General features: G+C 36.7%; 1 protein-coding gene across 2 annotated transcripts in view; it reads left to right on the forward strand.

Annotated features, from left to right (window-relative positions):
* Positions 1–21,533, forward strand: part of MGAT4A (alpha-1,3-mannosyl-glycoprotein 4-beta-N-acetylglucosaminyltransferase A) — a 91,999-nt gene that overhangs the window by 59,106 nt on the left and 11,360 nt on the right. For both annotated transcript variants that reach the window (XM_072951365.1, XM_072951366.1), the window contains 8 exons: positions 990–1,123; positions 8,648–8,694; positions 10,329–10,442; positions 11,851–11,926; positions 16,414–16,528; positions 17,626–17,756; positions 20,900–21,007; positions 21,130–21,323. In XM_072951365.1, the coding sequence (XP_072807466.1) occupies positions 990–1,123; positions 8,648–8,694; positions 10,329–10,442; positions 11,851–11,926; positions 16,414–16,528; positions 17,626–17,756; positions 20,900–21,007; positions 21,130–21,323 (919 nt within the window). The remainder of the gene's footprint in view (positions 1–989; positions 1,124–8,647; positions 8,695–10,328; positions 10,443–11,850; positions 11,927–16,413; positions 16,529–17,625; positions 17,757–20,899; positions 21,008–21,129; positions 21,324–21,533) is intronic.

Consider the following 21,533-nt stretch of genomic DNA (forward strand, 5'->3'; position numbering starts at 1 on the left):
ATGTGTGCATTTTGAGTATTTCTAAACAGTTTGGTTCCATTTTCTGAACTCAGTTCAAATGGGTACAGTTTTCTCTGTTCACCTAGTGAGTGTGTGTCCCAGAGGAGAAATTGCATATAAGCAAATGTGAAATCTATGTTATGCTCAAACGATTCTCTAATATATTAATCGTGTAGGAACAATTTGCATTTCAAGACATGCATTATAGTAGAACTGACTGTAGTTTTAGACTTAAAAAAAAAAGGTGCATAAATAGAACACAGTTTCCATATACCTCACCCAGTTTCCATAAATGTTCACATCTTACGTAGCTATAGGACAGTGATCAAAACCAGGAAATTAACGTTGATGCTGCCCTGGTAACCTTGGACCTTATTCAGATGTTGTTGTTGTTCTTGCTGTTATTATTTTTCTGTTCCAAGATCCAACTCAGGGTCCCATATTTCACATGATTGTCCTGTCTGCTTAGTCTTCTGCAGTCTGGGACAGTTCCTCATTCTTTCCTTGCCTTTCCTGGTCTTTGTGGCCTATCCCCCTCATTTGAATTTGTCTGACATTTCTTCATGGTTAGATTGAGACTTTGAGAAGGAAACCACAGAGGCAATGTTATGTCCTCTTCAGTGCACCTTATACATGACATGTGAGATATTAATTTTTAAGATGTATTTAGTGTTTCTTAGTTTTAGGTGTATAATAAAATCTGTTGTTTACACTTTGCAGTATTTGTTTATAACATACGGCTTAATCACTCATTCTTATCATTTCTTTGACATTTCTTTTCTAATGGATAAGCCACGTGGAAAAGAATTACTGTATTATAGGTACGCCTCATATCCTTTGATTATTTTTCTTTCTGAAACATGGAATATTTTGATCCGCCATTTATTTCTATCAATTTGAGAGGGTATGATACTTTTGAAATGGTGGTGTTTTGCTGTCTTGTCTTTGCAAAATCCTTTTATATGATTACTATCATTCTTTTGTTTCAGTTTCAATAGTGATGGGAATTCCCACAGTGAAGAGAGAAGTTAAATCTTACCTCATAGAAACTCTTCATTCTCTTATTGATAATCTGTATCCTGAAGAGAAGTTGGACTGTGTTATCGTAGTCTTCATAGGCGAGGTAATTATTTAATTGTTGCTTTTTTTTTTACCACGTATAATCTATGAGAGTTGAAATCATATTTTGACTATGCATTTATAAACCTTTTTTTTTAAAATAAAACGTGATGGGTGAAAGTTAGGTGATATATTCCATCTGATATTTAAATGTGAGTCTAACTTGTCATGTTTGCTTTAACTTCTCTCCTGCAGTTGCAATCCAGGAATGGTCATTGTTGTCAATAGGATAATATCATATACATAGATCTTTAAGAACAGTCCCCATTCAGAGAATACAGACTTGTGGTTACCGGAGGAGGGGAGGGGGCGGGGTAGAGGGTGGGAAGGGATAGACTGGGATTTCAAAATTGTAGAATAGATAAACAAAATTACACTGTATAGCACAGGGAAATATACACAAAATGTTATGATAAATCACAGAGAAAAAAATGTGACAATGAGTGTGTATATGTCCATGAATGACTGAAAAATTGTGCTGAACACTGGAATTTGACACAACACTGTAAAATGATTATGAATCAATAAAAAATGTAAAAAAAAAAAACCACAAAGAACAGTCCCCATTTCTTGTTCTAGAACCTGAATTTGGAGATTCGCACTGGTGTTCCTTGGTAGTTCTGAAACCTGAGGAAGGTTTGGCCCAGACGGGGGTTCTATCTTATCTTTAGTCTCCCCACCCCTTCTCTGTACTCCCAAGATGTAGCCACATTATTACTGAAAAAGTCAAAATATCATGAGATTGAGAAATACTTTATTTCTTGTATTTTAATCTTGTCGAAAGATTTTGGGACGGAGTAAGTCTTGAGCCAGGGGTTCTTTTTTTTTTTTTTTTTGTAAATAATGAGGAACAAGCACCCTGGAGTAAATATTTCCTTGATTATTATGTAGAATTTGGGATATGAGAGGATTTAGAATCTCAAATGGTTCTGACCCACTGAGTCCCAACTTTTCAGTGTTTCCTGTCTCTTTTTAAATGAAAATGTCCTTATGCTTTCTTTAACATAAAGTAAACATGTATACATTGTTTAAAACAATTATAGAAAAGGTATATTGAAAAATTACCTATAATTCCTCCATGTAGATAAAACTACTGTTGATATTCTGAAATACAAGTATCTTAAGAAATTTTTTTCTATGGCTTGTGTACGTATATATAAATGGAATTGTTCCATATATTTCTTAATATCATGGACATTTTTCTATGCTAAAAAGAATAGCTATCATAGGATCATTGTTGCGGCTACAAAATATTACACTGTATGGTTTTAACATAATTTATTTAATTTCTGATTGCCAAACTGATTTACAGTTTCCACATTTTTGCTATTCTTTTCGACACTGCACGGAACACTACTGTAAATAAATTGTTGTGCACTTGTATAGTTGCTGGCGTGGGATGTGGAATTGCTGGATGGAGTCCACATACGTTAAATGTTCACACGTGAGCAGGATGCCTGCAGAAGTTGAGCCAGTTAAAATCCCTCTTCCAGGAGTCTGTGAGAGAGCTTGGCTCCCTGTCCCATGCTATGTGAGATGATACTAGTCTTTACATCTTTCTTGGCCGGTTTGATGGGTAAAAAATAATACGTTGCTTTTATTTAATTTGGACTTCTTCACTGAGTGGAATTAGATGTTGGTGTATCTGTATTTTGGCCATTTGTATTTATAAGTAGTTTTATAGCCTTTGCTCATTTTTTTGTAATTTTTGATTTGTAAGACATTTTTATGTATGAGAGGAATTAACTCTTTGACGTATTTTGTTCAGTTTGTCTTTCTCTTGAACTTTGTTGATGATGTTTTCTGTCTTTTATAGAAGTTTTACACTTTAGTCAGATTTGTCGATTACATATTGTTTATCAGTAGAAATTGGTACAAACTCTTTGGAAAGCAATTTGGCAGTATCTACTAAAATGTAAAGTTTACTCTGTGATCCAGCATTCTGCTTCTAAAAACTGATCCAGTAGAAACATTTGCAAGTATGTAAATATAGTCAAGCACATCACACATTTGTACAGCTCCTAATGTGCACTGAAGAAATGGATAGAGAGAATGGGCTTGTGGAATAGACTCGAAACTATTAGAAGCAGATATCTTGAGAGTTGAGATTATGGGGAGATACTTTCTATTACAGACGGTTTTGTAAAATTAGAATTGTGTATTTTTATCAGAAAAAAATCCTTAAAAGTTAAAAACTACAAAATAAAAAACTGTATGTATTTGAAAAACAGGATTCAGCCTATAGACAGAGATTAGTGTCCGTGAATTTTCAAGACCCTCTTTCTGGAGCCATTTCTCTGATAACATGATCACACTGGTTTGGGGTCACAGGACCTGTGTTCAGGGTCCGGATTCTCCCACTTGAGCGGGCTGTTTTTTCTTTCAGCCTAAGTTTCTTCAACTCTAAAATGAAGACAATGCCATTGAGCTTTCTAAGCATAACACTGTTTCAGGAGATCACACTTGGAGAGATGCTATAAACTGAAAATGCGGCTCAAGGGTCCGCAGTGTTCTCAGCTCGGAAGACTCCTCTCCTGAACTGCAGTGTTCATATATGTGTCTACATATGATCTCTCTGATTTCCCCTCCTTCCTTGCCTACCTCCCACCTTCCCTCCCCTTCCCCTGCCCTTCCCCCCCCACCCCCCTCCATGGTCTTTAGGTATATAAAATCAAGTCTTTAATTTTAAGAAAGAACTTTTGAATGGTATTTTTTATGATGAAAATTTTAAGACATACAACAAAATTGAAAGCATTTTGACAGTGAATACCTGTATACATACCACCTAGATTCTACTCATCTAGTAGATTTAGTATTTTTGTTCATCACATCTCTCTATCCATCATTAATCCATTTTACTTGTGTATCTTCTTTCATAAAATGTCTTGAAAACTTTGCCCATTAAAAAAGAAATTGTGTGGTGGTGGCTTGAGTTTTTCAGAGTTCTCTTTGTATGCTGGATACCATTCCTTTGTCAAATCTGTGTTTTGTAACTATCTGTGGAAGTTTATTCATGCTTTCACATCGTCTTGGTGAAGAGCTGTTCTTAATTTTGATGAAGTCTAATATATCAATGCTTTCTTTTATGACTCATGTTCTCCATGACCTGAGAAACCCGTACTTTCTCCCAAATTGTAAAGATTTTCTTCTCTGAAAACTTGATGTGTTAACTTGTACATTAGGTCTATGATCCATCTTGAGTTAATTTTTTGGTGGTATTAAAGTTCGCTGCTTTGTATGTATGGATGTTACTTACTGCACTACCAGTTACTGAAACACTTTCCTTTCCTGTTGGATTGCTGTGGTACTTTTTTCGAAAATCCAGTGATCATCTAAGTGTGGGTTGTTTTTTTTTCCCTCCTCTGTTCCATTGATTTGTGAGCTGATTGATCCTTATACAGATTCCTCACCATCTTGATTACCATAGCTTTGAATTAAGTATTGAAGTCAGGCAGGATTAAGTCCTCCAATTTTGATTTTGTTCTTTTCAAGATTGCTTTAGATATTTTGGGTCCTCTGCACTTCCATTCATATTTTAGAACCATCACAACTGGGTTTTTTTTTTTTTTTTTAAATTCATGAGGGAATCTTTGGTCACAATTTATTATCTGTTTTGTGGCTATCAGTGTAGTTTTTTGTTTTTGTTCATAGGTTTTGTTGAATCTCTACCCTTTTTCTTACATTTTTGGATAGTTACTGTGCTGGTTCCTTTTTAAATGAATCATCATTGAAGGAAATGGACTTTTTTTGTTGTTGTTTCTAAGCTGCTGGTTTACCGGAGGAGGAGTAACAGAGTAGCGTTCCAGACTAATTACTTTTTTGATCAAAGACGTGTCTTTGTCGCTGCTGCAGAGGCTGCCTGCTTCCTGCAAATGTAGCGAATCTGCACAATTCTTCATATTACTTCTGGTGTCTGGAACCATACTGGTTTCCTTCTGAGCTTGAGAATTTTGGTTATTAATACTGGTCTTACTGAAAATTGGGTTTGCAGTTTTTGTAATTGTTTCTCATTGATGATTGTGTTGCGGGGTGAACATTGTATAAGTGATTTAGTCTTTTCTGGTTAGACACTTGAGTGTGCTTTCTTTCAGCCTGGGGTTATTATATTACCTGAGTGCTATGAAACTTTTTTCTACCCCAAAGCACCTGAGGAGTACTGTAGTCTCCCAAATGGTAGCCCTCTCTATAGTGATGTTTTCTCAAACTCTCATAATTACCTGTTCTGTTCTGTTCTATTCTATAGATATTCTTTCACTCATTGAACAAGTATTTATTGAAGTACTAAAGTGAGGAAGGTACTGGAGGAAAGTAAAAATCTTTAGAGGGTGTAGCTCAAGTGTAAAGCACATGCTTAGCATGCATGAGGTCCTGGGTTCAATCCCCAGTCCCTCCATTAAAAAAAACTAATAAATATTTAAATAGATCTAATGACCTCCCCCACCCCGTCCCCCCCAAAATCTTTAAAAGAATCTGTTAGATAGTAGACCATGCCCTTAACTTGTAGTCTGGCATTACACAGAAATATTTTTTCTATAGTTTTGTCTTTTTTTTTTTTTTTTAAATATTTCTTAGTTATAGATGCACATGGCTAAAGAGCCCAACAATTCCACAAGGTCTGTTATGCGAAACAGCAGCCTTCTGTCTTCGTTCTTCCTACCCCCACCCCGTTTCCGTTTCTTTCTCTTCCCCATTTCCTCCCCCTCTGAGATCAGCTCCATCTGGCTGGCCATCAGGTAAAGTAGAAAAAAACCTCCCAGTGATGCTGTTCAGTTGATTATCATTGTTTGATCTTTTCAAAGAATCAACTTTTACTTTCATCACATCTCTATTTTTCTATTTCAGTAATTTCCACTCTTCACTGTTTCCTTCTTCTGTTTACTCCTAGTTTGGTTTACTCTTCTTTTTCTAGATTTTGTTTTTTAGGTGAATGCTTAGATTATTGGTTGGAGACCTTCTTTTCCAATATGGGCAACTGAACGCTATACATTTCCCTTGAAGTACCACTCCAGCTGCTTCCCATAACTGTTGAAATGTCAAGTTTAACTTTTCGTTCAGATCAAAATCCTTTCTAAATTCCCTTGTGATTTACTTCTCTTACTCATGCTTGATTTAGAAATGTGTTGTTTAATTTTTACCTGTTTGTGGGCTTCCCAGATGTCCTCCTCTTCTTTGGTTTCCGATTCAACTCCGACTGTAGCCGGAGAACAGACTTGGCATGATTCCAGACCTTGTAAATTCATCAGTACGTGTTTATGGGCTCGTATCTGGTCTGTCCTGGACGAGGTTCCACGTGTACTTAAAAGAGATGGATTCTGCTCTTGTCGAGGGGGGTGTTTGTGGATGTTTGTTAGGTCAGGCTGGGTGAGAGTGTTGTTCAAGGCTTCTGTAGACTTGCTGATTATCTGTCTGGTTGTCATTTGTTTCTATTCTTGATTTGAAATTACAGATTACTGTCTTGATGCTTCAGTAGTATTTTGGGCTTATAATTTTTCAGCAGCTAGATTTAAAAATGTTCACTTATGCATTGGTTATAAATCACACAAATGCTGATCAGGAAGAAATTTTGTGAAACAGCAAAGAGAGGCCTGTGTGGCTGGAGCAGGAAAGGCGAGGGGTTCAGGAGTAGGAGGTAGGCAGAGAAGGAACAGGTTGGGCCAGATCGCTTAGGACACTTCAGGCCATCGCAAGAACTTTACTTTAGCCCTAAGCCAGGGGACTGGCAAAGGTTTTTTTGTTTTTTTGTAAAGGGCCACACGACAAATGTTTTAGGCTTTGCAGGCCTGTCGCAGCTGTTCAACTCTGCTTTTGTAGTTCCCAAAACAGCCAGTAACAATATGTAAATGAAAGGGCGGGGTTGTGTTCTAATAAAATTTTACTTTATGAAAATAGGGGGTGGGTCTGTTTTGCAAACTGCTGATCTAATGAAGATGGAAAGCCGTTTGATGGTTTCCAGTGGAGAAGACGCTTGACTTTTTTTTTTTTTTCTTTTAAGGCACTTTGAAACACTATTTTGAAGTAATTTTAGGTTTACAGGAAAATTGTAAAAATAATGTAGAGTATTCCCTTCACTCCCCTTGCTCTAGTGTTACCAACTTCTGTAGCCGTAATAAAATGATCAAAACTCAGGAAATTAACATTATTGTAATACTGTTAGCTAAGCCGTAGACATTATTCAGAGTCCCCGTTTTTCCACCTGAAGCCGCTTTTCTGCTCCAGCGTACAGCCCAGAACACCACATCGCATTTAGTTGTTCTCACGGCTTTGTTTCCTCCTATCCAGGGCAGTTCCTCAGTTTCTTGTGTGTTTCATGAGACTTTTCATGAGTATCAGTTATCTTGTAGAATGTCACAGTTTGTCGATGTTTTCTCATGATCAGATTGCATGTACGTATTTTTGGCAAGAATAACAGCTCTTATCTTTTAAAAGGATCATTACCTTCTGATGAGTGGGAAGATGTGTTGGGGTTTATGAAAGGAAAGCACTGAGGGTTTTGAGCTGTGTGCTCGCTATCTCCGCAGAGTTCTTTGTGAAGAGTTTGAAGGATATGGTCTGAGCAAGCTGTCTCACACTCTTAAGTCTTGAAATTTGACAATAAAAATAGACATTACTTTCAATTATTGAAAATAAAAATAACTTTTCCAGAAAAGCTCTTCTAAAACAACTTTTTATTATTCACTAGTTTTGTCATTTCCAGGGTGAAGCTTTATCTTTCTTCATTTGTTTTATTTTCTTCCAGTATTAAGTGTTTTGGCAGTCTTTATAACATAGATTATATTAGGTATATCATTGAATCCTTTTAAGAGTTGAGCATTTTAATATAAGCTAACACTGTGTTTAAAATCGATACAGAATATTGGCTCTTCACTTGTACATAATTTAAAAGTACACAACCCTGATAAATGGCTATTTCTGACAGTGGTTAAAATGCTCTTGACTTGCGTTTTCATTATCAGCCTAATAAGTAATAATAACAATACAGAATAACAACACAGCTTTTTATTATGTAATTTTAGCATTAGTGTCATAATCTCTAAGGTATTGTTTCCTCCCACCTTTTTATTATTATGATTATTAATAGGACAGGAAACTGAGACTCTTTGTAGAGACTTGCTTTAGATTACACAGGCCAGTAGCTAGAGAGGCAAATCTTGAACCTGAGTTTTATGATTCCAAGTGGAAAAATCTTTCCCTATTTCATACAGCATCTGCCATTTGTGCATTACTTACAGTTTGGATATTTCAGAAGACGTAGAAGTAGTTTCTGTGCTCAGTTTTTTTCTCCTGAATTGAACATAGACAATTGAAAACAATAAACACTTATAAATCTGCTTCTGATAATAGTAAGTATTCAGTGATATAGAACAGTGCAATGAAGGAGAATACGGAAATGCAGGTCTCGTAAGTTGTCTGAAAACCTAATGTTTTCCATGAATGTTTCAATCATTTATTTAATTTTGATTCAGAATTAAAAGTTAAATAAAAATATAAAAACATGAATGAAGGTACAATTTTTTTTCCTCTCTCCCAGACAGATATTGATTATGTACGTGGTGTTCTAGCCAACCTAGAGAAAGAGTAAGTTTTTCTTAATTATACAAATGAAAATCCTTTGGATGCTATGATCACTTGGCTTTTTGCTAAAAGAAAATATCTTCTTTTATAGTACATTTGTTTTTGGAGTTTGGTGTTCATTGGACCACCCATCATTGGTCTTATCCACTGTTACAGAGTATATGTGTGTATATCAGGTTATCCGGTGGAATACACTGGTGTATTTCATCATAGAAAAGACTTGAATGTCATACATGTGTAACGCTATCAAACAACAGTCTTTAATCTTGAAGGCAGTGAATGTAAAGAGAGTCACAGGAGATCACTTAAGTCTTTCACCCTTTGTTTACCAAGAAAAAATTTTTCTTTTGTCAGGGCAGATAGTCAGGTAGCAGCTTCAAGCCTCAATGCTAAGCTGTGTCTAAAAATCTGCAAAGATTTGTTAACAGTTTCTCATGAGCAGGGTGCATAGCAGGTAACAGGTGGAAGGCTTAGTAAGTTGCAGGCACCATTAGTTTTTATAATATTGCCTTTGCAGTTTTAATAGTGATATAAAAATTAGTCCTGATAGGGGTTTCTTCATTGAAATGTATCTGTTTTTTACTCCCCCCCCACCGCCAAAAGACGTATCTTCTACTTAAAATAGGAAAGATAAGAGAAGCAACAATTATTTGCCAACTCTAGGTTTAAGATAATGTGGCTCTATCTTTCATCTAGCAAGATGCTAAAACCAGAGATTTTAACAAATGTGTGCATAGTTCAGGATTACATTGTGCATTTGTTAGGTTTTTCCTCAAGTGCTCAATGTCTTGGCAGCCTTTATACAAGCACAGATTAGTATAGAATCCTTAAATATAGGAATGAGGCAATAATTGTTGGCCCCCCTTTCCACGACCACACACACACATATGTGGGCTTCTGCAGTGGTTCTGTTGATCCCCTTCATCCTCAGCGTGCAGAAACACCAAGCCCAGAAAAAAAGTGCGGTTAAGCACCAGGAACATTTGTACAGAGGTAGGTAGTTGCTCAAGCATTTTGTGGAGATTTGCAAGAATGAAGTAAGGGAGAATGCAAACGTGAAACAAATTACATTCGAGTCAGTAAAGATAAATTTAAAAAACTTTAGAACAGAGTTTCTCAACATTGGCACAATCTCCAGGCATTTCTTCATGTACCCTCAGGGGACAAGATTGCCCCTAGTTGAAAATAATAGTTTAGAATGACATACAGTCTATCACCCACAAGTAAGCCTTCCTGAAAATTGAAGAACTTGGGTTTTTGCCTAAGTATATGTCTGTCGATATATACACATACATTCATTCGTTTTTCTTTAATTCCTTATTTTCTGTGCCACCTTGATTTGATTTTTTTTAATTCTGATACTTTTTAGGAATTTAATGCCTGTAGTTTGCCTAGGATTTCTCTGATATTCTAAGGATATTCATATTTTACACAATTTTTAAGCATTTTTTAAGCCTATGCTATTGGAAAAAGCTGTATTTTCTGGCAAATAAAATCAATGATGAGCTGCTTCATTTAACCCATTGTGACTATAAGCATGTACCTAACTGATGTATTTTTATGTTAAACACAGTAATTTGATTGTGAAGGTAAATCCCACAGAATTTAAATAACTCGGCCAACTTTTTTCATGATAGATTTTCTAAAGAAATCAGTTCTGGCTTGGTGGAAATAATATCGCCCCCTGAAAGCTATTATCCTGACCTGACAAACTTAAAGGAGACATTTGGAGATTCTAAAGAAAGAGTGAGGTGAGCCTGTGGTGTTTAAAATCCCCCACCTTGATGAGTATAATGTATAATAAATGTTGTTCTTGTTTATCAAAGCCTAACACATGTTAGCGTTGAGCTAATTATTACAGCTAATGGCTTTGTAGTTATTTTATTGGAAATTCTATGGAGTTTCTGATGGGAGGTTGAATTTGGTAAACTTAACGATTTTTATAACTACTGCTCAGTGATGTTATAACTTTTCTCAAGAGCATGGTCAATATAACTTGAAAGTTGGTCTAGATTGTCTGCAACATAAGTGAGGACCGAGTGAATGAAAGTGATAAACAATAATATTCTTCTGCAGAATTATACTGTAAAAATAGTCAGTTGGATTAATTTATTTGTCTCTAAAACTCCAAAGTTGAAAGAATTAGAAACTTGCATTGTGTTGTTATTAAAAACAAAGTAATCTAAGGGACATTGGCTTCATTTTTGGATTTTTCTGTAACCAGAAAAAAGGAAAAATAGTGTTTGGGAAGAGAGTCATTGTATTTCTTGAGTTATTGATTGGTCACAAAAACAGATATGTCCGTATCATTGGTAAATTGTCTCTCAATAAATATAATTTTAGTTTTAAAAATTTAGGTTGAATTTGATAAAAAGCAAAGCAAAGCAAAACAAAACCAAAAACCCTCTAGATAGACTCATTGAGAACAGCCTGTAAGGTATATTCTGGAGAAATTTACTAAATGATTCAAATTTTTTCTTTTTTCTTTTTAAACCAACTTTTAGAGCCATTTCTCTTATTTAACATTGGTTGGTGTATTTCTGTAGGCTACCAAGAATTCACCAAAAGGACTTAATATTATAAATATTAATGTTTTGTGCTTTTTTAAGCATTCAGTGCACATTTATTCATTTTTACCTGTATGGGAAACACTAGTACTGAAAAAGGGGTCTGTGGTCAAGAAAATGTGGAAAATATTGGATTAAAGACTTTTTTCCAACAAATGTATTTACTGCTGAATGTTTCAATGCCTCTGTTACACTAATAAATCTCTAAAAGGGTGATAGGTGTCCTCCCCAAACTTACTTGACAGTAGACTCCTGTTTTCCTCAGGATAGCTTATGCATTAGTGTTTCTGAGAATATATTTTTTTTAAAGTCTTCATTAGAGAAGGGTGCATTCTCTTTCACTCCCTCCTAAGTGGGTGTGTCATGTATGTGTGTATACCTATCTGTCTAACACATAGTATATACTTTGTGTATATGTATCACATAGAGTGTGTATGTATATATTATAAAATGTTACATATTGTGTACCATATATTGAGAACATGTAATTCTTATAAAATATTATTACATATTATAAGCTGTTGTACATTTACTCGTATCTTGCTAGATTTGAGTCTGGTTTCTAGTTTAATTTTGAAAATTTTTATTTCAGATGGAGAACAAAGCAGAACCTAGATTACTGCTTCCTAATGATGTATGCTCAGGAAAAGGGCACGTACTACATCCAGGTAAGTGTGGTTTCTCCTTTAAGGTTTTTCACACTTTCAAAGAAAAAGTAATATCAAGGGTATACTTTCATTAAAATGAAGTTTCGAAAGCATAAACCCTCTCAAGTGTATAAGACCATCAGAGTATATCGGAGAGCAGAGGGATCTGTCAGATCGTTGAGAAAGCAGGCTCTGTGGCTCCCCATGCTGTCTGAGCTCAAATACAAGGTTTCCACTTTCTGGTCCAACAGTGGACAGGTCACCCATCTCCTCCTTCCTTTTCTCCCATCGCTCCGTCTTCTCGCTCATCCCCTCTCTCCCCAGTGTTAACAAGACCTAAGATTTCACTATTTGGCAGACTTTAAAGGAGGATTTCCTTCTCATTTTCCTACTGGTCTTATGGTAGGTAGTGTTTTTGTATGCTGCAGTACGTTTACATTTATACGAACGTAACAAACCTGACATTTAGTTCTCATAGTCCAACTTTTCACATTATGTCTTGTCCCACTTTTAATGACGCTAAGATCCCTTCAGTGGGTGTTGTGGTGTCAGCCTTATCTCTCCTTGATTAAACAGCTCCTAGCTGCTCTTCCCCCTGTGGTTACAGCTTCCATTGCTTCTTCTCCTCCAGATGGCTTATTCCACTAGAGATGCCGAGTGGTGATTCCCTACTTCTGTCATTTGTAATGATCTTATAGGTAGAGTTCTTCTGTAAAGGAGTCTCCCTTCCTAAGCATTTGGTTATCTTGAAAAGATAGTTCACAAAGGAAAGGAAGAATAAATGCTTGATTCTTTCTCTTTGTTAATTTCTAGGGAACGGACAGACTGGGATTTCAGAATGTAGAATAGATAAACAAGATTATACCGTGTAGCACAGGGAAATATATACAAGATCTAATGGTAGCTCACGGAGAAAAAAAATGTGACAATGAATATATGTATGTTCATGTATAACTGAAAAATTGTGCTCTACACTGGAATTTGGCACAACATTGTAAAATGACTATAACTCAATAAAAAACATTAAGAAACAACAACAACAAAAACAACAAAACAAAAAGAAAAACACTTTCACTCAGATGATCAGAGAGAAAAAAAATTTCTAAAGTTGGTACCCTAGTGCTCTCCAGTGGTGGCCGTTTAGAAGTATCATTATGAACTCGTGGATTTTTAAAATATGTTTGATTTGCCTCAGTGCTTGCAATCATCATTCATATTGATGCGTGTATGGGCACATCATAAGCCGGCGGGGAGGGAATCTCTTTAGATCTGCTCTTGTGTTCCTTCCCTGTTAGTCTGGTGATCTTTGACCACTTCCTTGCTGACTGGCCCATCTTGCACATTTCCTATCCCAGATCTAGAATAGGCTATTCTCTAAGGAGCCCTGCTCATTTGAGAGGTGTATGGTACTTAGAACCACAGTCTGGGTGCTTGAGGTGCTCATGGCTATAGTGGTGTCTTTGCTTCTAGGCGTTTCCAAAGGAGAAGAGCATTTTATTTTTCAGAAGAAGAAAAATCACATGTTTATATTGATATTCCCAATTCAAATGTAAGATTACCAGATTTTTACTTAACTTCTAGATTTTATGTATTTTCTTCTTACATTGAAAGTCTTGGCTTTTAGTAACATTATCTGAATAACTTAATTCTTTTATTCCATAGTAAACCTAAAATAGTTTCAAATAACAATACCAGCATCACTACTAATAATTAGACCACTAAATGCAGTTAAATCTTTTTTGTCCATTTTCCCCCTCTAAGAGTATATAAATCCTGGTACGAATGTATAGTCAAAATTCTATTTGAAAGTCACTCGACGAAGTTCTTTATCCTGTGTCACCATGCTGTCAAATTGATATGAAACTAGATTCCTTTGTTTCAATGTGTATTCGGTTTTTTGGTAATTTTTTTTCATTTTTGGTTGTAAAAAAATTACATTTCCAAATCAAAACTGATATAAAATAAGATATATTTACAGAAGTCTCCCTTTTATCCCTGCCACCTTCCCGTGTTTCCTCCCTCCCCTGTGGGTAACTATCGTAAGTGTGTAGTTTCTCCTTGTATGTTTTAAAGACTTAAGCAAAAGTGTAAATACAATAATCCACCTCTTTCAGAGACTACATTTGCACACTGCGAAAGCAATACTGTACATTCTCGTTTTTTAGCCTCTCTTTATAAACTGGCGGTCACTAATGAGATGTATGTTAGATTTTTCAAAGACTGGCTCTTGCCATGATAAAACTTTGATGTCAGAGAAGCACATGTGTTCACTAAAAGACCAGTACAGGAAGGTTCATGGCAGCTTTATTCATAATAGTGACACCTGGAGCCAGCCCATATGTTCTTCAGCAGGTGACTGGTTAAACACACTGCGGGCATCTGGCCCATGGAGTACTAAATAGTGAAAGACACGAACTATGGTACATAACGTCTTGGATCTGAATGAAATTATGCTCAGTTAAAAAAGCCAGTCTTTATATAGCAGTCTTGACATGATGAGATCATGGAGATGGAGAACAGGTTGCCAGAGGCTAGGAAGAGGAGGAGGGGCGGGAGGTGGCTGTGCTTAGCACGGGTAGCGGGAAGATCCCTGTGATGGAGCTGGTCCGTATCCTAGCGCTAGGGGTGGTCCTGTAAATGTACACGTGATGAACGGCATGGAACTGAATACACAGACACACACACACACCTGAGTGCACGTAGAACTGGTGAAATCTGAATCAAACTGTATCAAGTCTGTACTGGTAGTGACCCTGTGCTGTAGTTATGTTGGAAGTTGAATATTGAGGTAAACTGAGGGAAGGGTGTTCGGGATCTGTCTGTATTATTTTTTTTACAGCTGCATGTGAATCTACAAGTATCTTAAAACCTTCTTTAAAAAGTGAAGTTATTGATGAGATGTTAAGAGTGGAACAAAGCAATTTTTCTAGTTTAATATAAAAATGTGAATTTATACGTGGTAACCAAAATTAGTGTACTAAATTCTAAGTAGGCATTTGGTTATTCCATTATATTTCTATATATTTAAGTCAGTCCCCAATTTTTTTTAATCTACTTATTGGTAAAACTTGGAATTGCCTGCTCTTGGGGGGTCGTCTTTCTGAGTGTCTACGGTAAATGTCTGGGTTCGAGTGCCAACATCTCTTCTTCAGGAAAGCACGGTTAGGAACTGGCGTGGCTCTGTGCTAGGTCTGGTTTTCCCTCCAGCTTCCCTATAAGCTCTGAGGGCATAAAACGTTCTTTTCTGTTCGCTGATGGATTCGCAGAGTTTAGTACTGTATCTGGAACATAATCAAAGCTTCATAAATGACTTGGTGAGTCAGAATCATATCTTTCAAAATACTACTACTGTTTCTTCATGGTTAGGAAGAAAGCTTATTTAAGGACTTAAATACACGAAAACACTAAATACTAAAATAAGTGAAAGTTACTTAGCAGATAACTAGAAATGATGATGTGAAGTTAAGAAAAGGAAAAGTTTTCTTAGGATATTAAAATCATCTAGTGACTTTAAAATTTGATGAAAGGAGGTTTGGGGAGGAAGTCTTTGCACACGCTCATGATCTCCAGTCTTTTGTCAACTCCCTGTTGATCTGGTAAAAATTACAGTAACACGTGGTGATGGCAGAGCAGTGGGGTTAACCAGGACTCTGGGTTGCTACGGCTTTTTAAAGTATTTTGCAGGTATCTTTTAAAATGTAAGGAGAAAACTTTTAGGAACCTATCCTACAGAAATGAGTAGCACTGATACTAAGTATGAACATTTATTGCATGATTGTTTGCGTTGACAAAGAATGAGAAACAGCCTGGGTGTCAGCCTGTGAGCGGCTGGATGATTTACCCATTGATCCCAGGGAATGTGTCTATTAAAGAGAATGCTTTAAATAAATACTTATTAGCCTGGAAAAATATTCACAATATGTTAAGAGAAAAAAGCCAGTTTCATAATATGATCCTTTTTTTAAATAAAAATGTAAAGTTGGATGGGAACCTTGAAGTAAATATGGGTCTATCTGTGCTATACGTCCATACAGAAGGTGTCACCTGGGTGCACACCCAGCTTTTAACATTGGCCACATCTGCTTGCAGGGTGGAGGGCAGAGAAGGAAAGGTGCTAGCTTTCCTTTGCCTTGTTACATGTAGTATGTAAAAAGCAAATAAAAATAAAAATAAAAGTCCTAGAAAAATTCTTCTCCTTTGAAAAGAACACAGGACAGTGTGAAATCACGTTGGGCATCATAAAAGGTCCAAAAGGAGTGATGCAGGAAATGGCGTGGTTATCCCCACGGGAAGAGAGTGCTTCAGTTGACTTGCTGTGTGCACCTGCCATTTTGTTTTCCTCATTTTCTTTTAACAAAATTTATTTTTACATTTTCATCATTTTGGACTGTTGTTTTCTTGATCTACATTATAAACGTATGCTTCAGTTTTTCCATAAAGAATGTGCTTCTAGCTAAATCTTCCCTTCTCTTTCTGATGTACTAATATGATTGTTCCACTTTCTCCAGCTTGAAGATGACATTATTGTCAAACAGAATTACTTTAACACCATAAAAAATTTTGCACTTCAACTTTCTTCTGAGGAATGGATGATACTAGAGTTCTCCCAGCTGGGCTTCATTGGTAAGAACGCTGTCAGATTCATCTGCTTTTCAGAAATAATTGTGACTCTTAGGATCTTAAACTATTTTTTTTTTAACCTGAAAATTGTCTTTTCTTCCTCTGGAAATGGGTTGCTTTCAGGGACATTTCATTTTGGTAAACATCTATGTTTGAAATGTTGAAAGTCAACCCAGAATAGTATTTGGAGACTCGTAAGGTTGTAGTATTTACTCTGGAGCCGTGCAGGGCCACCCTGCTGGCTTCTCATGTCACCCGCAGCCAGCCATGGCCCTGGGGAGCACGTCTGACTCCTCCTCCTCAGATACCTCCACTTCCTCTTTTCTTTGATAAGATAGGGTTCTTTTATAAAGAACACCACACTAATGGTTTCCTAATAGAAGTTTCTGGTATTTGATGTAGTACATGATGTTCTCGTTTGGTGGTTAATTGGTTTTTGTGCATTGCTTTCATGGACAAGTCAGGATGCTTATTTTTAAAGTTTTCTTTTTTCGTTAAAACTCCTAAATTATCTAACTAAAGAGAATATGTTTAAAGTTGAAGGAAATTTACAGGTTTTAAAAAACACTGAGAGAATCATATTTCAGTTCCTATAGTGCTTTAATTCCATAAGTTGGAGAGGCTGGGGCTTTGTCCTTGCTGATCATTTATCTCAAAACTTAATTTAAGAGATAAAAACTATCTTTACTTGGGAAGTTTCAGTGATGACAGAATTAGGAGTCCTTGTTTTTCCATTCATTGATTTAGCAAATTTTTTTTTTCACTTCAACCTCTTAAATTCCTTTTGTGGGAAGAATTTTAATAAGATGTGAAGGAAACGTCTCCGGCTTGCTGCTTGAATCCCCTGAGCTGGTAGTTATATGATAAATTTTGTAATAAAGTCAGGAGTTCAATAAAACTTCCATTCCTACTCAGCTGACAACTAAGAATGTTTAGCTAAAGCAAATTTGCTTCTGATAAGACAGTTGGGGAGATTATTCCTAATGATTTGTAGATGAAAGTACAAGCTTTAGTGTGTTTGTTGTATGGATTTTACTCATTTAAGCCATTTTGATGCTTGGTTTCTGTATTGCATTTACTGACTGGGAATATCTTTCCAGGTAAAATGTTCCAGGCACCAGACCTCACGCTGATTGTGGAATTCATATTCATGTTCTATAAGGAGAAACCCATTGACTGGCTCTTGGACCATATTCTCTGGGTGAAAGTCTGCAACCCTGAGAAAGATGCAGTAAGTTAACTTCTTATGAGGGTGGAAGAGGCTTCTTTTATGTATTTAGTGAAAGTGGTGACTCTTCAGGAACCAGATTTTGTGAAGGAACAGTTAGGGAGGGAGCCGAAAGAAAACTGTTTCCATTTAACATTTCAAGGGCTTGACTTCTTGAGCTACAAAAAGTTCCTGTATTAGAGGGTCTTTTATCTTTTATTTTTTTAAGGTCAATTTTTTTCTTCTTCTATTTTTAAAAATTAGTTTCATTTGTTTGTTTTGTGTGTGTGTAACAGGGAGCTGAATAGGTTTATTTGTTTTAATGGAAGTACTGGGGATTGAACCTGGGACCTTGCGCATGCTAAGCAGGCGCTCTGCTACTGAGCTATACCCTCCCCACTAGAGGCTTACCTTTCTAAACATTGCTGATGAATGTTCATTGTGTCTTTAGGCTCTGGTGCGCCCTTGCTGTTGGCCATATCTGTCCTGTATGAGGAGGGCAGGGGCGTTTGGTTTTTTTTCAGATGCTCTATGAGCTTTCTTTTTCCCCCAAATACTTTGGGGGCAATATCAGAGCCCAGCTCACCTGGATATAAGAAATAAAATGGAAGTAATATTTTATACTAAAACAATGGCAAGTCAAAAAAGTACCTTTTTTTGTATTGTATTACTTGCATGAAACCAGTGTTCCTACTAAGATGCTGGCTTTGGGGTGTTGGTGTCAGGTAAGTAAGTAAATGATTATTTTTGTTCTGACTATTCAAATATTAGGTTATCTCCATAGAAATCTTATTGTAAAAAGTAACTAGTATGTTTTCCTTGTCCAATTTGAATTGTACCTTTGGGAAAAAATATTTTTTATTTATTGGGGGTAAGCATAAATAAAATATGAATGTACACATTCTTTAAAGTGAATAAGTCCATTTTGACATGTAATAACAAGGAAATCTCTATTGCAAGTGTGCCATTATAGGGTTAACTTCACATTCATTCTCACAAATGAACATTTAATTTGACTTCATGACCTTATAGTTCGATATAGGATAGTTTGATCACCCTACCTGCCAAATAGTTTTTAGGACGCTATCTTCTGGTGTCATAAATTATTATTGTATTTTCTCTCTCTCTCTTTATTAAAATAACCACTTTCTTAGAGCAAATCATGGAATATAGTTAAAAGGCAGAACAACTACTTTCCAACAATGGCTGAACATGTAAATTGATTCAATCAACTCATTTTTATGATGGAAGCCCTTACCTGTGTCTTATTCCTGATTTACAGGAAATTTTATTGTAGGACACAGAACAATGAAGTCGTCTTTACACTCGCACAGCATACTCTCATTTAATTGGTCCTGTGCAGTCTTACAGTTACATTCTATAATGAGTTTGTGAGGTGGAAGTCTCTGAGAGTGAAAAATAAAATCACGAAAACCCATTCTTCCACTCTTCTTTCTATGGCCTGTAGTCCTTCAGTTGCTTCCGCTGGGATGTCACCGCATACTTGCTGGCCTCCAGAATAACATCCCTTAGACAGTGGTCCATGAAGCCTTTCCAAGCATTCACACTTAGTTCACTTAGCATAATACCCTCTAGATCCATCCGTGTTGTTGCAAATGGAAAGATTTCATCTTTTATATGTCTGAGTAGTGTTCCATTGTATGTCTGTATACACACCACCTCTTTATCCAGTCACCTGTTGATGGACACTTAGATTGTCTCCATATCTTGGCTGCTGTAAGTAATGTGGTGAACAGAAGGGTGCATGTACCTTTTCTAATTAGTGTTTCTGTGTTCTTTGGATACATACCCAAAAGTGGGATAGCTGGGTCACATGGTACTTCTGTTGTTAGTTTTTTGTGGAATCTCCATACCGTTTTCCATAGTGGCTGCACCAGTTTACATTCCCACCAACAGTAACAAACAAAAACGAACATGTAGATATAGAACAGAGTGGTAGTGACCAGAGGGGAAGGGGCCGAGGTGGGGGTGGTGAAATGGGTGAAGGGGGGGGTCAACTGTATGGAGATGAATGGAAACTAAATGTTTGGTGGTGAGAACACTCTAGTGTATACAGAAGTAGAAATAGAATGTTGTGTATATGAAACTTACATAATGTTACAAACCAATGTCACATTTAAAAAAAAGACATTCATTTATTCTTTCAAAGGTTTGTGGACCTGCTTTGACTCTTCAGGTCCAAATGCATCGCCCACTGCCTGCGTGGTGGACTTGGTCTCAGGCCCTGCTGCTTCCCCCAGCCCCACCGTCTCCGCACTCTCCCTCCCTCCCTCCCCTTCCCTCTGCTTCCACATGAGCAGTTCTGTTTGTGTAAATAACATTTACTGCTTCACCTCTACCCTAGCATTAGCAATAATGCTAATGAAGTAAAATCTCTTGAGAAAAATTAGGCATTTTAACAGCCAGGAAATTATTGGAGGTCTCTCAAGGTGGAAATGTCTTATAAATTTGTCTTTTTCAGTATGTTCTTGGCCCCAATCTTATAAAAAGTCATTGAAAATGGAAAGAGTTTGTAAGAGTGTGACCAGGTGGCCTTGGGTGTCCTGAAGCACTGAGCTAATTAATGCGCACTGGGCCCCCCGCCAGCACTGTGGGTTCCCCCTGCTGTGACCTGATGTCTGGGCCACTGGGCACTCAGAGCTGAAACTTAGGTGTCCCTCGCCTGTGCTGGGATGGATTTGTCTGCCTTGATGTTGTTCACTGGCTTGTAGTGGTCAGCTTACTGCCTCACATTTTCACATTGCTTTCCTGCAACAAAATGCGCCTTTTCTTATCTGCAGATTCTTCATTATATTATCCAGTTAAAGCTATTCTGTGTATTGGAACCAACCTCTAGTTTATAGCTTGTGCACTTTAATATCAAAAGGCAAATCTGTATTGACGTATTTTGAAAGGTGGTTGAAGTTAAATCCTCAGCCCCTCCCTTAGATGTGCTTATTTTTAGTTCCCGCATCCTGTCTGTGTATCAAGTAGGTAGCAAATCTATTAAGGCCTCAAAGAAGACCCTAAAAAAGCATGCGACTTGGAATTATGAGATGAAATTGGATTTTCTTTTCAATATTTATTCTTATAAAGGACTTTTCATTTTTCAGATGAGGACAAGATTTCACTTTACAAAGTAACACTTTTTTTTTTCCAATATTTAGAAACATTGTGACAGACAGAAAGCAAATCTGAGAATTCGCTTCAGACCTTCCCTTTTCCAGCATGTTGGTCTGCATTCTTCACTAACAGGAAAAATTCAGAAACTCACGGTTTGTGGTTTAGTTTTATTTTTTTCATGCACATACATGCAACTTTTTATTTAGTGTACACTCACTGTTCTTCTTCCTAAGTATAAATAAGCCACATGTTGTTAATATGTCTTTCCTCCTAGGATAAAGATTACATGAAACCTTTGCTTCTTAAAATCCATGTAAACCCACCTGCAGAAGTATCGACTTCCTTGAAGGTCTACCAAGGACATACGCTGGAGAAAACTTACATGGGAGAGGATTTCTTCTGGGCTGTAACCCCGGTAGCTGGAGACTACATCCTGTTTAAATTTGACAAGCCAGTCAATGTGGAAAGGTTGGTCATGACTGAAATATATTTGCTCTTACAATGCAGACCTCTTACAACGTGATTTATGGTGGAATTTTTTTGGTACGGTTAACGGATGTGAGGAGACAGCCTCAGATGTGAGATTATAGTATACATCTCCTACAACTCAGTAATTAAAGAGGTGTGTTGCTTTCAGATATAGTATCAGCATTCAGCATGTTTGATAAATTCTGTTAG

The sequence above is a fragment of the Vicugna pacos genome, chromosome 28, assembly GCF_048564905.1.
Source record: "Vicugna pacos chromosome 28, VicPac4, whole genome shotgun sequence".
NCBI classification, from domain to species: domain Eukaryota; kingdom Metazoa; phylum Chordata; class Mammalia; order Artiodactyla; family Camelidae; genus Vicugna; species Vicugna pacos.